Below are 22,424 nucleotides of genomic sequence, written 5' to 3'. Positions count from 1 at the left end.
TAGCCAGCTGGCAAAGACAAAAGAATGAATTACATGAACAAAACAAGATTAAAAAAAAAAAAAAATTAAAAAAAGGCAAATCTTGGTGCATGTGAGCTTCCAGGTGTCGTTTTCGGAAAATAAAGAGCAGATTTTCAGGAAAAGTCTTGCAGTGATTTTATCTTCTCAGAAGATTCAGTAGCCTTTGTGTTTTAACCCTCCTGTCGTCCTCCCGGGTCAAATTGACCCCCATGTCTTTTGACTGTTCCTTCTTTCCTTCCTCCCTCTTTCTTTAATTTTTCCTTCGTTCTTCCCCTCATTCCCTCTTTCTGTGCTCCTTCCTCCTTCCATACTTCTTTCCTCACTTCCTTCCTCTTTTCCTCCCTCCTTACTCCTTTCCTTCCTTCCTCATTCCTTCCTTCCTTCTTTCCTTCCTCCCTTCCTTCCTCTTTCTTTTCTTCCCTCCTTCCTTACTCCTTTCCTTCCTTCCTTCCTTCCTCCTTTCCTTCCTCCCTTCCTTCTCTCCTTACTTCCTTCCTCTTTCTTTTCCTCCCTTACTCCTTTCCTCCCTTTCTTCTTCCTTCGTTCCTTCCTTCCTTCCTTCCTTCCTTCCTTCCTCCTCTCCTTACTTCATTCCTCTTTTCCTCCCTCCCTCCTTACTCCTTTCCTTCCTTCCTCATTCCTTCCTTCCTTCCTTCCTTCCTCATTCATTCCTTCTTCCTTCTTTCCTTCCTTCCTTCCTTCCTTCCTTGACCTGAAGACAACAGAAGGGTTCATTTTAGAAAAGGACTGTCCCTAATTACCAGTAGAATTGCTGGCAAATCAAAAATGTCCTTGATTCATCTCCTTACAGAAAGGACGAGAAAGAAAGAGAGGAGCATCCTAGCAGGTAGATCTCATCCTCTGTTCAGCCAGGTTGAGCCTTTGAGCTCTGGGAGTGTGTTTTCATGTTGTTGAGCTGAACTGAAGAATATAGATAATAGATAAGATAATTTATGTTTTGTCATTAGTGTTTCAATTCTGATTATGTGTATTATAAGCATTTTATGTAATATGTCAGCTTAATGTTCTTAGGCACTTTACCAGGAACCTCTGTAGGAATTATACCATAATGTGCTGTTCTGTTCCCATGGATCAAATATATATGTATGTGTAAACTGGGTTTTATTAAATTTAGCAGGTATTTCCTATTTTATTAAATCAAATCAGATGTCCCTTTCATGTGCTGGAGGGAAAGTCCAACAGTGGGGACTTCCAGGGACAAATGTGTCTCTAAACAGTGTCACATTCACCAAATGTTATGTCTGTAATTTGAACCAGCGTGACAGAACAAACTGTGCTACATGCGTGTAACACACGTGAACTCATACGAACATCTTCTCTTTCTGCTTATTGACACATAACTTGATTGCTTTTACAGTGCGGAGAAGATTAAAGGTCATGGCTGTAATGCAGCTTCTCAGAAATCTCAGTTGATAAAATGTTGTCAGACTCTCTGTTTCCAGATAGGAAATATGTTTCTGATAATTTAATAAATATGTCATGTGTCATATGTTTTTATATTTGATAAAGGTATGGTTTTATTGGTTTTAATGTTTAAAGGTGTACTGATGCTCATGTTGTTGCTGATCTTACACGAACTTTAACTTTATGAACAAAAACAATTAAATGCTGGATGCCCTCCTTCTGTCTGTCTGTTCCCGTCTATATGATGTAATTCAAAAACAAAAAAGGCATTGGCTGCCAACAGCTGAGGGCACAAGGTGCGCACATACACACATACACATAACACACACACACACACACACACACACACTAGACAGCTCCTGTTAAAATAACAGCAGCAGCTGCTGAGGAGACTGGTCTCATTTAGCACCAAACAACACCTCTTAGACTCACACCCAAACCCACTGTGTGTGTGTGTGTGTGTGTGTGTGTGTGTGTGTGTGTGTGTGTGTGTGTGTGTGTGTGTGTGTGTGTGTGTGTGTGCCCACGTGGTACTTCACACTGTATCAGAAGACTAGGGCTGTCTGGAGTGAACAAAGTCCAGTCTGTCTCACACACACACACACACACACACACACACACACACACACACACACACACACACACACACACACACACACAAACACACACACACACACACCTTAAACTGTCCACCAGTTGTGCCAGTTGACTGTTTGGCATTGGAGGTGTGTGTGCTCGTGTGTGTGTGTGTGTGTGTGTGTGTGTGTGTGTGTGTGTGTGTGTGTGTGTGTGTGTGTGTGTGTGTGTGTTCGTGTGTGTGTGTCGGGAAGACTGACATTTGTGCTTAAAGACATTTGCAGTGAACATTTGGGTGTCTGCCTGGTATCCGCAGCCTGTCCTGCAATCTGGTGTACATTTGGACGTACATCCACAGATGTACTTAAAGCTGCAGCAGCTTCTACTTCAGAGACCTCGTTTAGCCTCTCAGCATGCTGCCATTTGTACATCCAGCGCTGAACTCATACTGACTGAACACACTGATGCTGTGACACAGGATGAAGCTGTATTTACATGTTTCAGTCTTGGCTAGCTTAGTGAGAACACTGGACGGTGCACACTAGGGATAACGTTAGCTACTTTAGCTACATTGTGCCAACAGGGCTGGAATCATAGTTAAGTAACATTAAACTTAGTGAAATATAGTGACAATAGTCTGACTCAGTGTGAGACCTGGAGCCAGAGAGAGCAGCAGGTGAGCCATTGCTGTCATCAACGTCCAAACAACGGACATTAAAACTACTATAAGTCTTCAAATCTTATTAATAAAGCAGGCATTTCCAAAAATGAGCACCAGCACATTAGCACTTATTACAGGGCCTGAGATTAAAGATTGAGATCATAATTGCTTCTTAAAAACAACAACTGTCTCGGAGAAGAGGGTTAGGGTTCGGTGATACTTTAAAAACTTTGGTCTGCTGCTGTTTTATGAGATTTACAAAACTGAGAGGGAATAGGCAGACAGATTCATAATAACAGTATATTTATTAATGATACAAAGAATAATTGCAATGACCTTTTAATGTGAATGTTTTGTTAAAATGTTCACAAAAATACTGAAACATCTAAATGAGTTTCACTTTGTTCCACGTTACGGAAACAATGAACCACATGTTGAACATAGTGTCAAAAATACTGGCAGTCAGCTACCATGTGGACAATAATCTTTTTATTATTGTCACAGGACAAATAGGATCCAGCAGATTCTCTAGTCAGCCTGTTTTTTAATGCGATTTCCAAGTGATGTGAAAAAAAATAATGTATGGATTATGTTCCCAGGGATTTGATGAAAGGAAGTCTTTATTACCCAGATGCCCCGAGGGCCCACTGGTCACTCTACTGTTGCATCATAGTGAGCAGCTGGCACCAAATGGCCTGTGTGTGTGTGTGTGTGTGTGTGTGTGTGTGTGTGTGTGTGTGTGTGTGTGTGTGTGTGTGTGTGTGTGTGTGTGTGTGTGTGTGTGTGACACGTTGCCAGATTCCAGGAAACAGGAAGCTAACTGGCGGGAAAATTACAGCAGCGGGGGGTCCAGTCTTTTGTCAAAACATAATCCAGTGGACGCTCTTTTTGCCCCCCCACATCCCCCTTCCTCACGCGTGCACAGACACACACACACACACACACACACACACACACACACACACTCTTTCTGTCTTTGGTCAACATATTTTTCTAGGAAGTCCAACCGGCTGCTGCTTCCCTCCTCAAAGAGAGAACTGAGGAGGGGAAGTCAGGGATTCGTTGTTGGGGAAGAAAGAGAGAGTGGGATGAACATTGCTGTGAGGCCTTATCTGTGCATGTGTGTGTGTGTGTGTAAGTGTGTGCAAGTGTGTAAGTGTGTGTGAGCACACGGCGGGGGTTGAGTCCAGTTGGTCAATTGAAAGGATTTAAGGAGCCATACGGCCTGATAGAGGATGAAAGAGAAGGACGAGGCTGTGTCTGATGACCATGACTGTTTGGGAAAAGAGAACATGGTCGATGAGGACATTCATGTGTTGTGGGTCGCTATTGACATCCATAGCAACTGATGCAAATCCCATGTTAACTATCCATGGATAAAATGGCCACAGACACATTTCAAACCCCCTGTGCAGCATAAACCACATCTTCATTACTGATCTGTGAGCTGTGCGTCTTTCAAAACACAAAAAGTGCAAATATATGGCTAAATAATGACTTTTGATTATTTGTTCAATCATTTACTGACTCACACATGACTCACTGTAAGAGTAAATACATTTCTTTATTTATTACTCAGTAGCAAAAGCAACACATTACTCATTACTTTACTTTTGTTACTTGGCCGTCAGCTGTGTCAAAGTTTCCTTTAAACTTAGAATCCTCTACAGCCACACACTGACTTTCTTTTTGTATTTAACACATGTAGAAACAGAAAATTAGTGACGTTGCCAATGACGTTTGCAGTTTATCAAGCAGGCAGGAAACAGGTAGCAAGGATTTACTGACCATCCAACATGCTACCGTTAGCGTAGCCTCAGTGGCTGCAAACACCGCTGCATAACAACCAACGCTAGGGTTGGTTGTGTTTGCAGCCACTGATTCACACACCGTCAAATTCGGAAGTAAACCAGAATCGATTGACTCCTAAATGTTGGCCTACCTGTGGCTAACGTTAGAAAGCTGGCTGAGAAACACAGACCATAAAAAAAATAGTGGACATAGGCAATGTTGGTTTGTGGACTCCCGCTTTGAAGCCTTGACTTTGCCATTTTGATCGTTGCCCTCTTGGATTTTTGCAGCCGGAAGTGACGTATTAGGATATAAAGGTGGAGCCGACCTTATGCTAGCTGGTATCTTGGTTTGCATGATGTATTTACAGTCTGTTGTTAACTGTAATAATACTAATGCTAATTTTCACTAGCAAGGAAAAGGCTTAGAACCATTAAAACAAAATGTACTTACCAGAAAAAGCTGAACATCCGACTCCTTAGATTGTCTTTGAGTACAACTAAACACTGAACACCAAAGGGTTGCAATAAAAAAGGCATACATTTATAATATTCTAAAGGGAGGGTTTAGAGATATCACTTTATCTTTTCTCAGCAGACAAACCCACAACATAAGCAAGTAAGGTTTATTCAGTGTAGCACTTTTCACAGAGCAAGGACACAAAGTCCTTCACAAGAGTAAAATAGTTAAAAGTAAGGCCATAAAACAGTAAAATATAAGCAACAAAAGATTTTAAAAAAACACAGAATTACAAACTCTAGACAGCACGAGGCGAGATAAAGGCCAGTCTGAATGGAGTCTTCAGGAGAAAAAGTCTGAATATACAGTATAATTTATATGTAGGGCAATATAAAGGAGACAATGAGACATAATCGTTGACCACACAGGAGAGCTTGTCGACGAGATGAGGAAACCATTTTTTGAAGAGAAGTTAGAAGAGAGGAAGCTGGCCTGATGGATGGAACAAGGCCAAAGACAAAAGTGAAATGTCCCCTTTTCGGCAGCTTGTCTTGACACAGTTGTTTGTGCGAGCTCACCGGAGTCAGGTCCGCGCACAGTGATTTATCCACCTCTGTGTAACAGTCACCAACAGCCCCGGGGTCACCATTCATCTCTCAGCTTCAACGGCATGTTCATTTCTCAACTGTAGTCACCATTAATCTCTATAACTTTTCACTTTAATCACCCGTTCAAAACTGTTCGGCTGCTATCAGGGCTGCAAGTATTTCCTGGCACCTTAGAAGAGGATCCATAAATCACTTTCTTAAAAGCAGATAGAGTTGCTGTGGTCCTGTGTGCTTTATTGTTGCTAACATAGTACTGTGTGGTGTTGAAGGCTTTATTCTCTGGCTACACAAAGAGGAAAACATTCACTGTCTCCGAGCACAGAATGGCCTTCATATATCATTATATATACCAGAGGAGTTTGATAGTGTTGTTGCGCAAAACAAACACTTACTCAACCGTTACGTTGTGATGATATCTGTTTTGTTTTTTTTTAAAGAAAAATCAGCCCCTCCCTCACATTGCAGAAGTGGATGTTGCAAACATTTCACCATACGATGACACTGAAAAAGATAATAATTTCTGATTATGAAATTATAAAACTGGACAATTATAACGCTGATTAATACAGCTTGTTAATTGTTTACGCTGACAATAAATCCAGCTTTAATCTCACTGAAGAAAGAGTTAAACTGACAATAAACAAGCTCATCAGAAATGTTAGCCAATGAGGAAATGGGTGGTGGTGGATATATCTGATGGTCGTGGTCCTCATTCTGTATGTGTGAGAAAGAGAAAGAAAGAAAGAAAAAAAGAAAGTTTGGATGGAAGAAAGAGAGGAACAAACAAACCAAATCAATGGAGGCAGGAAAGTGGGAGCAAAGTACCACCACAACAAACAAGCACAGCAGGTTACAACAATAGACCGTGGCTTCGCAAACAGGGCACTCGACGACCATTCAGATCCACCCTGAAATGGAAATGACCTAAAAGAGCAGTCGTCCATGACAATAGGCAGACAGGGAGGAGATGGGGATGAATATTAAAAAGCATGAATTGTTTTTATTTGGGCTAATTGTAACATTAACATTACATGGAAGAGGATGTGCTCACGACAATTAAAATTACATTTGAAAAACTCAACAGCGACATGTGTCTTTTCTAGAGAGTGCATCAATAATCCAGACTTACTATCAGTAACTATGTGTATGGTGAAGTTCAGAAAATGTGCAAAGCTTCTGCGATAGTAGTCAACTCCTTGTTTAAACCACCTTTACATCACATTGGGCCACACCACCACACACCGGTCACGCCAACCAAGTCCAATACTAACTACAACATTTACTGAAATATAGCTGCGAAAATAGGAGCCAGGACTGAACCATTTCATGTAAACAGAGGGGTTTTAAAGGCCAGGCCGTTAGAATCGTCCTAACTTTTCATCTCCTTATGGCGTCCCTGCATGCATCCATTTTTCCCAAAGTAAAAGTCCATTTCCTCTGTCAATTTTTGCATAGATGATGAATGATCGCCGACAGTTGGAGCGTTCCCAAGACGTGGATGGACTTTAAATTCTCTTGGGTGATTCTTCAGTACAAACGATGAACAGCTGTGTTCATGTCTGCTTATTGTTAAGATGCCAAAACTATAAGCCTGTGTAAGGAAAAACTCAAATAAAAGCAATTAACTACAACTCCCAAGGTGCATTTCATACTTTCAGATCCTCGTCACCTAATTTTCAATATTTTACTTATTGTCAACCAACAATTAACTGGTGTACTAACAAGTATTGTGTGTGTATCCAAAGCCTGATATATCTTATTCCTCTGTGCTGTAGCCTCCATCCATTGTCATCCAAAAACGATTAAAAATCTATGAGCCACACAGCTGCTCTGGGTGACATGTTCTTTCATCAAAGAGAGTTTTGGGCACAGCTGAATAGAAATTTAGCTGCTGAATCCTTGAAGTATTTGAAGAAAAGTACAGCATAGTTTAGACCTTCACGACCAGCACAGTAAAAGGCTTTCTACCATTGCATATCCTACTGATTTTACTCCGTCTTTACCAGATGAAGATGAGTTATTTTGGTACAAATACTATCAATACTATCATTTTTTAAGATTTTCTATAAGAGAAGATAGTACAGGGCATGTTAAAAATCTCCAGAGTGAGTGAATTTCTAAAATAACATCATGATGCAACACTACACCAACCTGAGAGTAGTTCAGTATCAAGGCTACGGTACTTCATGCCTTCCACGTCCACAGACAGTTGCGGACCTGCATGCAGACTACTACAGTCCAGGGTCAGCGGACAACAGGTTTACATCACGATAACTTTATTGATAACTTTTGAGTTGTAAAATCAAGTGTGTGAATATTAGATGCAATATTCTGTTACTCCAACTGGACTCCAACATGCTCACACCAATACAGCCCAGTCTTCAGTCTGAATGCAGCTGATGAGAGAAAAGCAACATCTTAATAAAAACAGTTATACAGTACATACATACAGTAGACAAGACATACAGTCCTGTTTGCTCTTCTCGCACATGTGCAGTTGGGTTGCCGTACATACAGTCTGTCTGGGCCTCGCCGACATTGGCAGATGACGAAATTTACATCAGCCGAACCAACATGGACCATCACAGCCATGCAGCATGAATTGGCTTTAGGGCAGGAACATGGTTCTTTTTATGGTTTCACTAGCTTGTTGTGCTCTGAACTTTGTCTTGTAGTTATTTATTAAATTTTAATTAATAATGTCGTACAGAGACTGAAAACATGAACATATTTCTAAATAAACTAACATGACCAAACTCTTCATAATGAAGGAACTTGTTGCTCAGTGCAGCGATGTGGCTCATTTACATGTTTTGAATTGTTTTTGGACCACATTAGACTTTCCAGGTTTTGGATACACACACAATACTTGCACATTTGTTGATTATAAGAAATATACAGAAAATCACCAGCCACATCCTTTAACTGTGAGTGGACAATGAGAACATCATGAGAAGAAAAAACTGACACTGGAATTTGCAGCAGCTATATAAAAACGATTTTTTTACTAAACACACGTCGCTGCAGTACAGCCATGTGAGTCTCAGGGTGAGATCTGGTCCTTGGTTAAGCCACAGAGGACAGTTAGATCAGATCCTGTGTGCTGGTATTGTCCGTAATGCTCCGCTGTGTTGTATACGAGAACATATGGAGAAGCTTTTGGACAATGGAGCTCTTGTCATGCTGGTCTCAACAAAGAGGCCAAGACAGGCTCAGACAGGGGGCCGACGACCATGCTGGGGTGTGTGTTTCTGTGTGTGTGTGTGTGTGTGAGAGAGAGAGAGAGAGAGAGAGAGAGAGAGAGAGAGAGAGAGAGAGAGAGAGAGAGAGAGAGAGAGAGAGAGAGAGAGAGAGAGGTGTGAGAGAGGAGAGAGAGAGAGAGAGAGAGAGAGAGAGAGAGAGAGAGAGAGAGAGAGAGAGAGAGAGAGAGAGAGAGAGAGAGAGAGAGAGAGACATTGGGTGAACAGAGACAATATGTGTTTTTCTCTCTGTCTCTGTAGTGGTTTTGAGATTGTGTGTACATGTAACAAAGCTATTATTGATTATTACTACTACTATCTTGTGTTTCAAACGTGTCACCTTAACAAGTAGAGATTAGTTTTATAGTTAAAACTATTTGTCTTTCTCATGTTTTGCATGATTTCAAGTGAACATTTGACCATTGTAAAGAAACATTTCCTCTCTTAGGATCGTTAACCATTCTCCATAAACAGATTTCCATCCAAACTACACATCCTGAGTGTTCAGACCACTGGCGAGCAGTCTGTTTGAGGTTTAACCACAGTGTTTTGTGTTCCCGTCAAAGTGTCGGACGCGTTGGCTGACAGGCATCACATCATTTTGTCTCTGTTGTCAACATTTTGAAAGCCATAAAATTTAACAACTGGTACAACACACAAAGTGACAAAACACTGCATCACTGTGTTGAACCAGGCTCTGTAAACTCGCCCCTCCCTCGTCTCCACCCAAACCACTGCTAACTGACACAGTGGGTGATGTTTCCCAGACAAAGTCAAACTAAAACCACCACCAGGATATTTAATTTACTTCTTGCAAACATATAATAGTGAGAGTGACCAGATAAACCTGCCTGACCATTTAGGGTGGATCAGGCCTCGTCTTCATGTCAGTGTTTCAGTAGATTTTTTAACATGTTTTACACTCTTGCCCATAACAAATTAAAGGGAAAGGGAAAGAAGTCACCAAAAAAAGTATGTCTCTTAGCTTTATTTTCTGTAACTTATCCAAAGAACAAAATGTCTTATTGAAAACTGGCAGCAAAAGTTGTCATTTCAACACTTACATACACATTCATTACTTGATTTGAGCAGTTTTATTTTGATTTAAACTGTATTTGATCAAGACAATGGCTGTTATAATAATAAACACTGTTGTATGTAAGATCTAATGGCTTTTTTTGTGAACCAGAGAATACAATTAAATGAATATATGCGATGCAACTGGAAAAAAAATAAGTTTTTTCAAGAAACAGATACTCATCGAGGTCAATTATCAAATCGTATTCAAGTAACTGATATTTAACTGAGTTTTGTTTGTTGTTGTTTTTCAAACAAATTTGGGGAAAAGAAATTCTATACAATCCAGGAAGTCCAGTTTGAGTAACAGATCCATGAGTTTGAAGTTTTATCAGATGCCAAAACACTACACAGCAGTGACTGTTTAATCTTCTTGTAGAAACGATGGTGACGTTAACGGTAGAAATACTCGCTTGATGTTAAAAAGCAATCTACTGGGAATCTGGGATTACCATACATACCATATTGTCTTGACTATAACCCCCCTTCCCTCCAGCCCCCCCTTTTTCCAACAGTTGTTTTTGGAAAGACTCGTTTACTCTTTACTCTCATCTTGTTGGCAAAGTTTCCCCAAGATACAATTCATTTAACGAGAAGAAGCAGAATGTAAATGGAAGACTTTACTCCTTCCTGTCAGGCTGTGGGAAGCGTTGAAATGATCAGTGAACATTTTTCAGACCTCCTCTTTTGTGACAGTAATTCTTGGCGTCTGGACAGATTCAGTCTGCGGTCCGCTTGTGCAGTGAAGACATCGGGAGACACTTTGGACTCATTTTCAGTTTGTTTCATCTGCAGCAGACAAACACATTACACAAGCCCTTAGAAACTCCTGCAGGTTCAACAGACTCACTACAAGGGTCAATGACGTTTTTTTGTGTCCATGTGGTTTAGTCAAATTTAAAGTGGTTAAAATGTGAAAATAAACGTATGAATAACTTGCACACATTCTTTTTTTGTGGACCCAGCATCAAATTTCTGCTTTTAATCCATTTTGAAAGAATATATTAGAGGATTATGGCAAAAATGTCTAAGTGGTGTAACCATAAAAACTTTGTACCAAATAATTCAACTTGCTTAAAAACAGTAAATTCTCAATAAAACACCATATCAACTAGTTTGGCATGATCTTACATTATAACTTTATATTAAATAAAGGTAATGGAATACAATTGTTCTAAATATTACATTTCATCTGGTAACCATGGAGATCAGGAAACATTTACATTGTTTTAAATGAAGTAATTATTAGTATAAGTCCACTTAAATAAACTGTAGGTGATAAAATATGTAATATTTATCATTCTTTTGTGGTTACACCATTTGACATTTTCAGGAGCATTCAGTCTTACTTTTGGTATAAAATGGTGCAAATGTCATTTCAAATGATATAAAACCAAGAAAAATACTAAATGTACATTTTAACAAACCTGATGCTACTTTTAAGACAGATATTTTTCAATGGCTCATCTTGCCAACCCTTATTTGTCGCTGACCCATAAACAGACTGGAAGGAACTCGCTAGCTTAGCAACATTAAGGCTAACAGACGACCCATAATACCCATAAATCACTTTCTGCAGCAGCTGGTGTTACAGCAGTACTCTTTACATTTGAACAGAAGATCCGATATTGTGAACATCTCGTCCTCGAATAAAATATGTCATTCTCTAAATAAAGCATCATCTTATATTCATGCCAATACTGAGTTTGATTGGCTGATGCAACATCTTGATGCAATGCAATGATGTGACGTTCAGAAGGCGTTTGTTTACTGTATGTTTTGTTTTGTTTTTTGCCAGAACCTTTTGTGACTAACAGCAAACATGTTGTCTTTTGGTTTACAGCCACTTTCTGATCTGGATCCAGGCTGAATCACACTTCAACAACCAATAGAAATAAAGACATTAATATGCAGTATATGATCGCGTTGTAGGTTATAGATTAAAAATCACAATATCTCTAATTCATGTACATACTGAGCTACAAAAACACACACGCTATATACGCTCTGCCACCCACCTACCCCCACATGCACACACCCATACACACCCACAGACACACACACATACACACACACATCCACTATAGCCACAGACAGTTATTCTGGTTATGTAAGAAAGAGATTCAGTTGCTGTGTCACTCAGAAAGCCAGACCACAACACCAGAGAGAGAGCGAGAGAAAGAGGGGGGGGGTTCTTTTGCTTGATCGATAGGGAAAAATACAAGACCAAAGAGAGAATGAGGGAGGGGGGGGGTTTAAGTGGATACATCCATTTGCCCTGTTGCTAATAAATTACTCAACTAATATGTAGTGGGGGAAAAAAGAAAGAAAGAAAAATGAAGAAGTGGTGTAAAGTTTTAAAAAAAGATTCAGAAACAGGGAAAGTAAAAAGAGAAAGAGACATAACGACAGTCAGTCTGTTACTAAACCAACTGACCACAGGGAGGAAACCACACTGGATTACAGTTATTTAACCCTGAACACACACACGCACAGTGACATATCAGTGAGGCATGATAAGAAATGTCTGTTGTGTTTTTACAGTTTGCGCTTTGACAGTCACGTGTTGGCATATTTTTATGAATCCTACAAACAGTAAACACCACATTGTTTACACCTCCTCTGTGTAGCTCCTGGACTCTTTGATGGGGGCTAAACTCCACCACATTAACACCGTCTGAAACGTCTCAACACATACTAAACAAACCAAACAGGGTGGATTGAAATGCATCAAATGTCACAACACAGAACAACAGGTTCAAACAACGTGCCGTCTCGTTTCAGCGAGAGTCGGGCTCAGTTAAGAAAACGTCAATTTAACACTGAATCTAACAAAGAAACAAAAGACACTTAGGATGGTTATTTGACTCTGTCAGTGCTTCAGTTTCACCTCGTCTACAGCTTTACCTTTCTTTAAATGCACTATTTATATTAGATTCAATCAACGTCTGAGGAAGCTTCTCCATTCAAGTTGAGCCCAAAACACACAAGCAGCACTGGTGGAAGCCAACAAAGTACTCTACTGCTCTGTTTTCTCATATTAATACCAGTCAGAGCTCCAGAAAAGCAACATTTCCTTGATATTCAATCAGTTGGCACATCCAGGCGACCCCGACGTCTTCTGATCGAGCACTGTCTTGCAAGGAGAGAGGACTTAAAACATAACTTTCTTTGTATTGATAGCTATAGAGAGGCTATTAATAGGTCATTTTTTCCAGTTCATGTTTGGCCATTTACTAGTAAAGTTCAGACTTAGACTGAACTTTTGCAGCTGCAGTTCTGCACTTAGTTATTTGCACTCCAACATAATCTAAAGGTTTGACAGAACACACACAGAAGATGCCGAGGATGATCTGGTGTTTATTTAAGAACCCCCAAATTTGGGATTTCTACTCTTTATTTTTCATTCTTTATAAACTTTATGTAAATGGTACACGTGCTACAGTCGTGTTCAAGCATCTCTCTGATCCAGCAGAGTTGATTTATTTCTGCTGACAGCAGGAGACACTTTTATGTGAGCAGGCTCTGACATATGCAAAAAAAAAAAAAGGCTTGGAAATCCTCATGTTGACCAATTCAAACCAACAGCAGCCTTTGTTTGAGCTCACGTTGTGAAAGGTGTATCACTTGGCAACAGTTGGCACTTTTCCATCCCGCTAACTTTGAACCATTCTGACTGACCTGAATTTGCATTTCAGCACAAGAAGCTTTGAATTGACTCGCTGAGACAATGAAAACCCTGCTGGTGAAGGAGCGGTTTGGTCACCACAGACCAACAAGTCAGGACTTGTTGTTATTGCTCATCAATGCGATGGTCTGATTGCTACAAATGACTTGATCACATTTTACTTGGAAAGTCAGACAATTTGTGTAGTTACAAGTGTCTCCTCACTTTTTCACTGGACATTAGTCTCGATTGATCGATTGAGAAACCTTACATTGTCAACCAATGACATAATTCTTGCCTCGAGGGCTTCTCTGACTCACCATTTGTCAACAGAACTGGTTTGGTTACACCCTTTTAGATTGATCTGTCTAACACATTAGCACTCCATTTACACCTGTGAGCAATTTGAGGTTTTCAATCGACATGACTTTGGACTCTGGGAGGAGAGCGGAGCAGACAACTGACACTCACACTTGGAGAACACACAAACTCCATACAATAGGTGCAACACAGACTGACTCACCATGCCGCCATTGTTTGTAGTTTATTGTTCAGAAAAAAGAAGGATAATCACTGTTAGTAGGAGACTTTTCTTCAGAGCTTAGAGATCCATCAATAATTTAGGATGAAACTTACTAGAGCTGCAACAATCAACAGAAAATTAATCTGGAAGTATTTTAATAATCATTTAAGTCAGTTTTTATGCAAAAGTGACAAACAATTGATGGTTTCAACCTCCTAAACGAGAGAATGTGTTGCTTATTCTTGATGTAACATTGTACTAAATTGAATATCTTTGGGTTTCAGAGTTGTTGGTGACATAACTTGACATTTAATAACATCATCTTGGGCTGTAGACATTTATGAGAGTTCTCTTATGTTTTACAGACCAAGTGATTAATCAAATAATAATAATAATAATGAACATTATTGTTAGTTGCTGCCTGAAAACAAATGCTACAATAATTTTTCATGATGTCTTAGATTAGATGTCATTACATCTGTAATGGATATCATGTTAGAGTAAAAACATGACTGCCGACACTCTCAAAGTGCCAAAATCTGTCTAATTGTTTCTTATTATTTGCTGTGAGTAATGTGTGTGAAAGTTTAGCACAGAAACAGAAGCTTGTGTTGAGTTAAAATACTTTTTTAAAAATTATTTTTAAAGGTTTATGAGTTGTGATTTGTTTGTGAATTGTTATTACCTGTAGTAATAACAACCTGTTACCATCAGAAATCCACACGATAAAACATTGCTTTAATGAATATTTCATGCAGAATGGAGGAAAACACTCATAATAGAGAGAATCCATATGTAAAAGATAGAGTGACCTGTATAGCCATGTATTCAAATTCATCTTATAAAAGTTAAATGATCTTTTTAAAAGTACTTTTTTTAGTTTGATTGACTTGAAAACACTGTAGCTGAAAACATTTGGAGGAGCAAAACTTACATGTAAAGTTAAAAGTTTTTTTATGTTCATGTTTTAAACAACTTTTATGTACTTTTGCTGCAGTAATGACAGTAAATGTGTTTTGGTATTTGCAACACTTGTCATTATCTCCTTAGCTGTGTATCGATCCTAAACAAAGTGAGGGGACGGCCTGCTTAAAAAAAAAGAAGAAAAAAAAAGAAGAAGAAGAATGCATCTTTAAGGATTTGGTAATGAATGGGTAGAAAAGTAGCTTCATTCAGCTCCCTCCTCTTCTTTCTGTGCCCACCCTGCCCCCCAGCACACTGTGACAATGCAGGACCCCCACCCCCAAACCCCCCTCCTCCTCCTCCTCCTCCTCCTCCTCCTCCTCCTTCTCCTCCTCCAGCACCCTACCCCCCCCAGCACACACGCACATTAACACACATTAACACACACTCCCTATCCGCCCTGCCCCCTGAAGAACACTGGCCAGGGGGGGTTGGTGGGAGGGTTGCCCCAACTATTTAAGCAGATTCCAGCAGATGGTCGAGGAACTTTCCTCTTGATGTCACGTTGCGCTTTCTCCCAACTCCCTGTCTCCTTCACAACGGACTGCTTCATTTCTCTCCCCTGACACCCCCCCTCCCCAAACCCCCTCCCCAATAAGAAATTGCTTTTAACTCTTGGAACAACCTTCAGAGAGTCAAACTGGTCTCGGCTCCCTCCAAAAGGACCAGACTTTGTCCATCTCTACTTTTTTCTTTGGACCCAGAAACTTTTTGTCCTCCCCACTTTGGGATCAGACATCCAGCTCCTTCACTCAGCGAGGACGGTGAAGTGAAACATGCCCTCCGACTTTCTAACACCTTTCCTGGAACTGGATGAGGAGTTCTGCAAGGTGAGAACAGCTGAAGACAATTTAAAATATTTATATACATGCAACATCTAACAGTCATGTGGAATGAGTTTAAGCTCTTTCCTATGATGCAATACTTATAAATGTAATATAATTAAGGCAATACTGTAGTAAAGTATTACATATATTACTACATATGGCAAAAGACAATCATTCGATTCAAAAGTTGCAAAATTTTCATATATGTTCATGTAAATGTTTTCATTAATGAGGCTTTAATGATACTTAATGGTAGTGCTTTTGTAAGTGTAAGTGTATTAAATGAGGAGTGGAGTGTGTGAGCAAATTAGACCTTTTTTACAGCTTTTGGTTTGAGCTCAAAACTTTATTTCTTATTAAAAAATCTTCCTTAGTTTTCCTCACAAAAGTAGAGAACATTTTGAGTGGAAGTTTGTTTAAATAGGATTTCTGAAACCATGTGAAACATCAACCGCTCACATTTGCATTTTTTTTGGTTCACAACTTAGTTTAAAATAGGATTTGGTCCAATTAAAAGTCCAAAGTTTTTAGTTTTGACTGTTTCGTTCAAACCCTGGAAAGTATTTCGTACAAATAAAAGTTTAAAAGCTGAAGCTATAACACAATAAAACATCTTACTTAATTAGATGTTTTTGTATATTTTATTTTTTATGCTAATTCCCAATCTAGTTAAACTGGGATTAAACCCAACCTTTGCTGTATAACAAATGAGTGTCCCATACTCTAATATCTAATTGATTTAGTTTTCAAGAAAAAAAAACTTCTAGTTCAACTTCTTCTGAAACATAATTAATTAATACATTCTGTCTAATTTATCAGCCTTGTTGTTTTAGCTGCAACTTTAAAATCTCCTTTAAGCTCGGCTTGCCATTCTCGCTCCAGCGCTCTAGGAATGCAGAGAGCTCACATCTATTCTTCTCTTCTCTGCTTTTGTGTTACAGAATTTCCACAGCCTGGAGGTGACAGATGGCTTGTCCACCAGCTCACAGCAGCAACGGCAGCAGCAGCACAGTCAAAGAGTCCTCGGCTTCCAGCGTCGCCATTCTCTCTGCCCCGTGACCCTCCCCAACTCCAAGTTCAACAGCAGCAACAGCAACAGCAGCAGCAGCAGCAGCACCAGCAGCTCTGAAGTGAGCGAGTCGGCCTGCTGGGGGATCAACATGTCCCCCAACCAGCAGTGGAAGAGGGACAGTCAGCTTCCTCGCTCCTCGCTCAGTCATATCCCCTTCAGAGTCGACCGCTCCGTCAGCATGATCGAGGGCAACGTCAGCAGTTTGGGAGGCAGAGAGGACAAACTGGCGAACGTGTCCCCGCCGCTGCTGCTCCCTCCACCGGGCTTCTGCATCAGCAACAGCTCCCTCTCCTCCGCAACCTCCCCCTCTGCCTCCAGACCCCTGGCCCCCCCCTCGCCTCACATCTCCACCCGCTACAAGACTGAACTCTGCCGCACCTTTGAAGAAAGCGGGGTCTGCAAGTATGGCGCCAAGTGCCAGTTTGCCCACGGCATGGACGAGATGAGAGGCCTGAGCAGGCACCCGAAGTACAAGACGGAGCCTTGCCGCACTTTCCACACAATTGGCTTCTGCCCGTACGGTGCCCGCTGCCACTTCATCCACAACGCCGATGAAATCCAAAATGGCAACGGCGGCGCCCCCGAGCAGAAGCAGAAGCTCAGGCCTCCTCCGCTCCGTCACAGCTTCAGCTTCGCAGGCTTCTCCTCCTCTCCACAGACTTTCCAACCAGTCGAGGAGTCGCAGCCCAACTCCCTCCTCTTCACTCGGGCCTCCTCGGTGTCTCCTCCTCCATCCTCAACAGGAAGCCCAGAGCTCCTGTCTCCTCTCTTCCCTGAGCCGGGGAACCTGAAGCATTGCCCCTACTCCTTCACTGGCATCACAGACATGTCCAATGACAGCGGAGATCAAGCTCTGCATTTCTATGCTGTCTCAGATTCTGTCAGCGCCAGGTGTCCCACATCCACCTTCACCTCCAAAAAACCCCCAAACCTCCCCTACCACCTCCCCCAGCAGCTGCCAGTCTCCCTGAACAGCCTCCCGAGCCTTCAGCGCTGCTCCTCGGCTGACTCCCTCTCTGAGGAAGGCTACACCTCCTCCTGCTCCCTCAGCTCTTCCTCCAGCGGCACAGAATCGCCGAGCTTCGAGGGCCGACGCCTGCCCATCTTCAGCCGCCTGTCTGTCACAGACGAGTAGAGATGGGTTTTACTGCGAGGCTGAATTTAATCAGGGACAGGCAGTCTAAGTGTTTTAACTTCATGTGACCAGGATCTGATGTTTGGGTTTTTTGTGTCTAGTCCAAAAAAACCAAAGGAGCAGCTTTTAAAACTTGTAATCTCTGCCAAGTACAGAATCTAAATGAAGCAGAAATCAAAAGCAGTTATAAAAAAAATAGACACTTTAAAAAACAGACTTCAGATACAAGTCACAGAAGTTTTAAAACATTAGATTTTCAGGTCCTCCATGAATCCAGCCGGGTAAACGTACCTAACTTTGTGCATATTGCATTTCTCATCCAAGCAGTTGTAGCGCTGCTCAGTGTTCGTCCAGTTATAGCTGACTTCTCTTTTTGTTTTTGTTCTTTTTTTTTCCTGTAAGGTTGTTCTTACTGCTCTATACTGTTGTATACCCATTTTTAGGGAAAACTTAGGGGGTTACGTCACTTAGCTCAGCATTCATCTTTATGCTGTTCTGTGTTAGAGCTTCCTGTACTCTGCTTTAAGACAGATTTCAAGATTAGTGATGTTTGCCCTACGTATGACTGGCGTGCATTCCACTTTTTAATACAGTAAAGTTTAGTTTTGGATTGTTTTTTCTTAAACATATCTTTCTCCTTATCTTCCTGCTTACAAACAGTTTCAGTGATGCCAGCTTGCAGCACTTCTCCAGTCATATTTAGGGCTCTCAAACGGTATGAAACCAACCTCTTGTCAATGAGTAAGAGGGTTTAAATAACTGTATGCTGTCACTAATTGATTCATTGATTGGTTGTATGGCTGTTGATTGTATTTGTCAGCTATTTTAACTGCCTGGCAAGGATTCAGCTAAACTGCCTTAGTGAAGAAAAAAAAAAAAAAATAGCACAAACGTAGGCAACCCACCGACTCTCTCTAGTTACCAAAGTTGATGTTAGAGTTCCCTTAACCTACTCTTACTGTTAACACCTAGCCTAGCCTTTAGCCATGACAGGTAATAAACAGTGTTATGATTATTATTGTTATAGCTTAACACTTTTTTTTAGACTTATTTATTTCTTTTTGTATGATTTGTTCCTTTCAGAGTTTGCTTTGTGATTGTGTTTTTTGTTGTTGTTTTTTAAAAAAAAAATGATGCCGGAGAAATTATGCTTTACTTTTGCATTAATGTTGTCCATCTGCTTGGTTTTTACTATCTAGTAGCTTTAAGGAGGCTTGTGGAGAGGAGAGGAAAGGGAGGGGGAAAATTATTTTTTGGCATTCTATATGTATGTTGCCTTATTGGCTATTAGGCCTGGCAGAAATCAAGACTCACTGAGTTTTCGCACCACAAGCTACCGTTGTTAGTCAGTGGTTTTTCTCTCGTTGGTGTGAACAAACAGTGAGTCTGCTCTCCTCTCCATCAAGTCTCACACCTCTGACTGTAATAACTTGTTTTGTCTAAATGTTTACTGCTGTTATTTAAAGTTAAACAGTAGTGAAAATAGGGCCTCACCACGTATTATTATAGCCTCAGTGTGGGTCATCGGTGGTAATGTTTTTTTTTTTTTTAAAGGTGTGTAGATTGTGAGCATCAGTCTGGAAGTCAAAGGATCACCAAAAGAAATGAAAAAATCTATTTTACTGTCATAGAAGAGCATTAATGTGAGTGTGTACAGCCGCATGATGGTCTTAGTGTAAGGAAGCTCCTACCTGTTTAAAATCTGGTGTGCTCTCTTCTTCTCTTGTGATGTAAACACACACAGGTTAAAGGTGACCTTTGTTTATAGTTGGGTTTTATCTATCAGAGTTGCCTTGATGACAATGTGTTTGTAGGTCGAACTCTGTTGCACGCTAGCTTGCTAGCTAACCTCTTTAGCGGCGGATGAAATCAAGCGAGTTCAAGTGAAATCAGGCGAGATTGTTATTATTTGTTTTTTTTGTCATGACTCCACCTGCCCGTCGAGTCCGGAGACGCTTCTTGCTGTAGCTTCCTGTTAGCTTGACTTGACAGCGAGCCGTGTTTTTTGGTACCTTTTGTTAACTTAAAAGTCTTATTTATTTGGTTTTTCAAAGCAAAACTTATATTGTGTTGTTTGATATGTTTGATGTTGTTTGTTTTACATAATTTAAGTGCATTTATTGTTTACATTCCATGAGTTATGTTCAGGGTGCGATTTGTTAAAAAATCAGAGGAGGGGTTTTCATTCGTCAGAACCACAGTCTGCCTTTATAGACTTTGAAGCATGTTACAGCTGTTACAGTAACATTTATAAAAGATTATGAACTTTAATAAAACTACTACGAACCTTACGAATCACTGCATTTTCAGGAATAATTTAATCCTTTTTTTATTATTTAATTCATCAAGTAGCACAATATTCTTATTGTCAGTGATGTGCTTCATGATGTCAACTTCACATCTTGTCTTTTCCTCATGCAGACACACAGGAGATGTAAACACATACAACAAAACCACAGGTTAAAAGATAATTTAACATGGTAGAATTAAATCCCCTTTCAGTACTGTGGATACTCAGCTAGACATGACTACTAATTGTCACTGTTTAATTCAGCTCTATGTGCATCATGCTGCAAATTTCAACACTGAATAGAAAATAATCACAACATGCTGCCATCATTATCAGTGCCTACTGCATTAATGACTGTTCTTACGTTGCAAGGCTTAGATTTTTTTAAACAGCCAATTTTAAATTAGATATTTTATTTGGTCTCTGAGTGAAGCAGCCTGACTGACTGTGAGGGGGAAACATTTGAGGCAGGGATATACAGACCAGAGGGGGGGAAACCCCCAACATCCCCCCCAGCAAATCGCACCCTGTGTTGATATCTTAGCTCTTTATCTTAATATATTTGTCCATTTGATTTCAAAATAAAGATCTTTGAAAAATAAGAGCTGTTGCATGTTTCTTAAATCGAGAATGAATTTCTGGTGGATGCTTCCTTCAACTTTTATCTTCAGTAACTTACTCAGGAAACCTTAGTTCCCATCATAAATATACAGAAGAAAGGAATTCATACGATGGATATTCAGCTTCTTTACTCTGACCACACAAACCTCACTGAACATTCACCTCTTCAGATCTCACATCCACAAACCAGTCTCGCAAAAACTTGCTCCTTATTCCCTGTTTTCATCAACTGTGAGATCATGTCTCGCAGGAAATGTATCAGAGCTTTGACCTTTGATCCTTCAGTTAATAAGCATCTACAGGCAGTGATGAAATGGATGGATGTTGATTCAGCTGTACCATCCACAGGGCTGCTGTGGATAAACATCTCATATGAAAGAAAATCTAGAATATAAGGCGAACATCTTTATATATAATCTGTTTTTAATACTGAATCAAACCCTCACACTTCTGTATTCATTGATTTCATTGGAAACTTACTTGGTTATTCCAATAACCAATAAAATAAAAGTGTAAAATTTAGAGTCAAGTTGCTCAAAACACTAATAATGCACATTACATCTTTGTGGTAAACATGATGAAATAACGCAAATGTGGTGGCGCGTTCCCACGAGCATCCCTTTTTAAAATGCTGCCACTGCTTCTAGGACCTTTACGATCATCTGTTTCTCAGTGACACACAAAAGGAACAAAGATTAACTCTTTCTCTTACTTGCGTTCAGGGAATCTCTCAGCCCTCCCCTATGTGTATGTGTGTGTGTTTATGTGTGTGTTGTGTGGGAAGAGGAGTGAGTTTTGTTGCAACTCGTCTGAACAGACCAATTTAGAGTGAGTGACACTGAGGAGAATGTTTGGGCAACAGATGCTCGAACAAAGACTTCCCCGAACACAATGGGACACAGAGATACTTGTGACTGATTTCCATCTATTCACACAAAGTGGAGCAGAAGTTGAGGTCCTCCCCTGTGTGTGTGTGTGTGTGTGTGTGTGTGTGTGTGCGTGCGTGCGTGCGTGCGTGCGTGCGTGCGTGCGTGCGTGCGTGCGTGTGTGTGTGTGTTCACTTCCAGCAGCCTGGCTGTATGTTTGTTAGATCAGTTTTGAAACTCTATAGTTACACTTTTATCATATGTGAATAATTTGAAGTGTCAGTCATCCATAATTAAGTCAAGTCAAGTAGATATAATTCAACATTACTGCCTTTTAAGTCCCTCTTTTTTGTTATGATCCTACCACAAAGAAAGAATTTCTTCCTAAAAAGGCTGTAAATGTGGAAGATATTTACTTTATTTTAATAACTCAAGCAACTGAAACTTCATATTATCTTCACATAAACTTTTTAATACATTTTTGCACAGGAGCAGGACTGTAAATTTAGCCCCCCATCACAAAGCAAATTTGGAAGGAATCTTCTTATGGTCAGTATGAACAGGAAGAATGATTACAGTCAGTTTTTAATGTTCATTTGGGCT

General features: G+C 40.3%; 1 protein-coding gene across 1 annotated transcript; it reads left to right on the top strand.

Moving 5' to 3' along the window:
* Positions 1-15,786: 15,786 nt before the first annotated feature.
* Positions 15,787-18,044, top strand: sb:cb81 (mRNA decay activator protein ZFP36L1-like). The gene is made up of 4 exons (XM_062419578.1): positions 15,787-15,840; positions 16,779-16,920; positions 16,969-17,802; positions 17,872-18,044. The coding sequence occupies exons 1-4, from the start codon at positions 15,787-15,789 to the stop codon at positions 18,042-18,044; spliced, it is 1,203 nt and encodes a 400-aa protein (XP_062275562.1).
* Positions 18,045-22,424: the final 4,380 nt, after the last annotated feature.

Source organism: Scomber scombrus, chromosome 5 (assembly GCF_963691925.1).
Source record: "Scomber scombrus chromosome 5, fScoSco1.1, whole genome shotgun sequence".
Lineage (NCBI taxonomy): Eukaryota > Metazoa > Chordata > Actinopteri > Scombriformes > Scombridae > Scomber > Scomber scombrus.
This window is presented reverse-complemented; position numbering and strand designations above follow the sequence as displayed.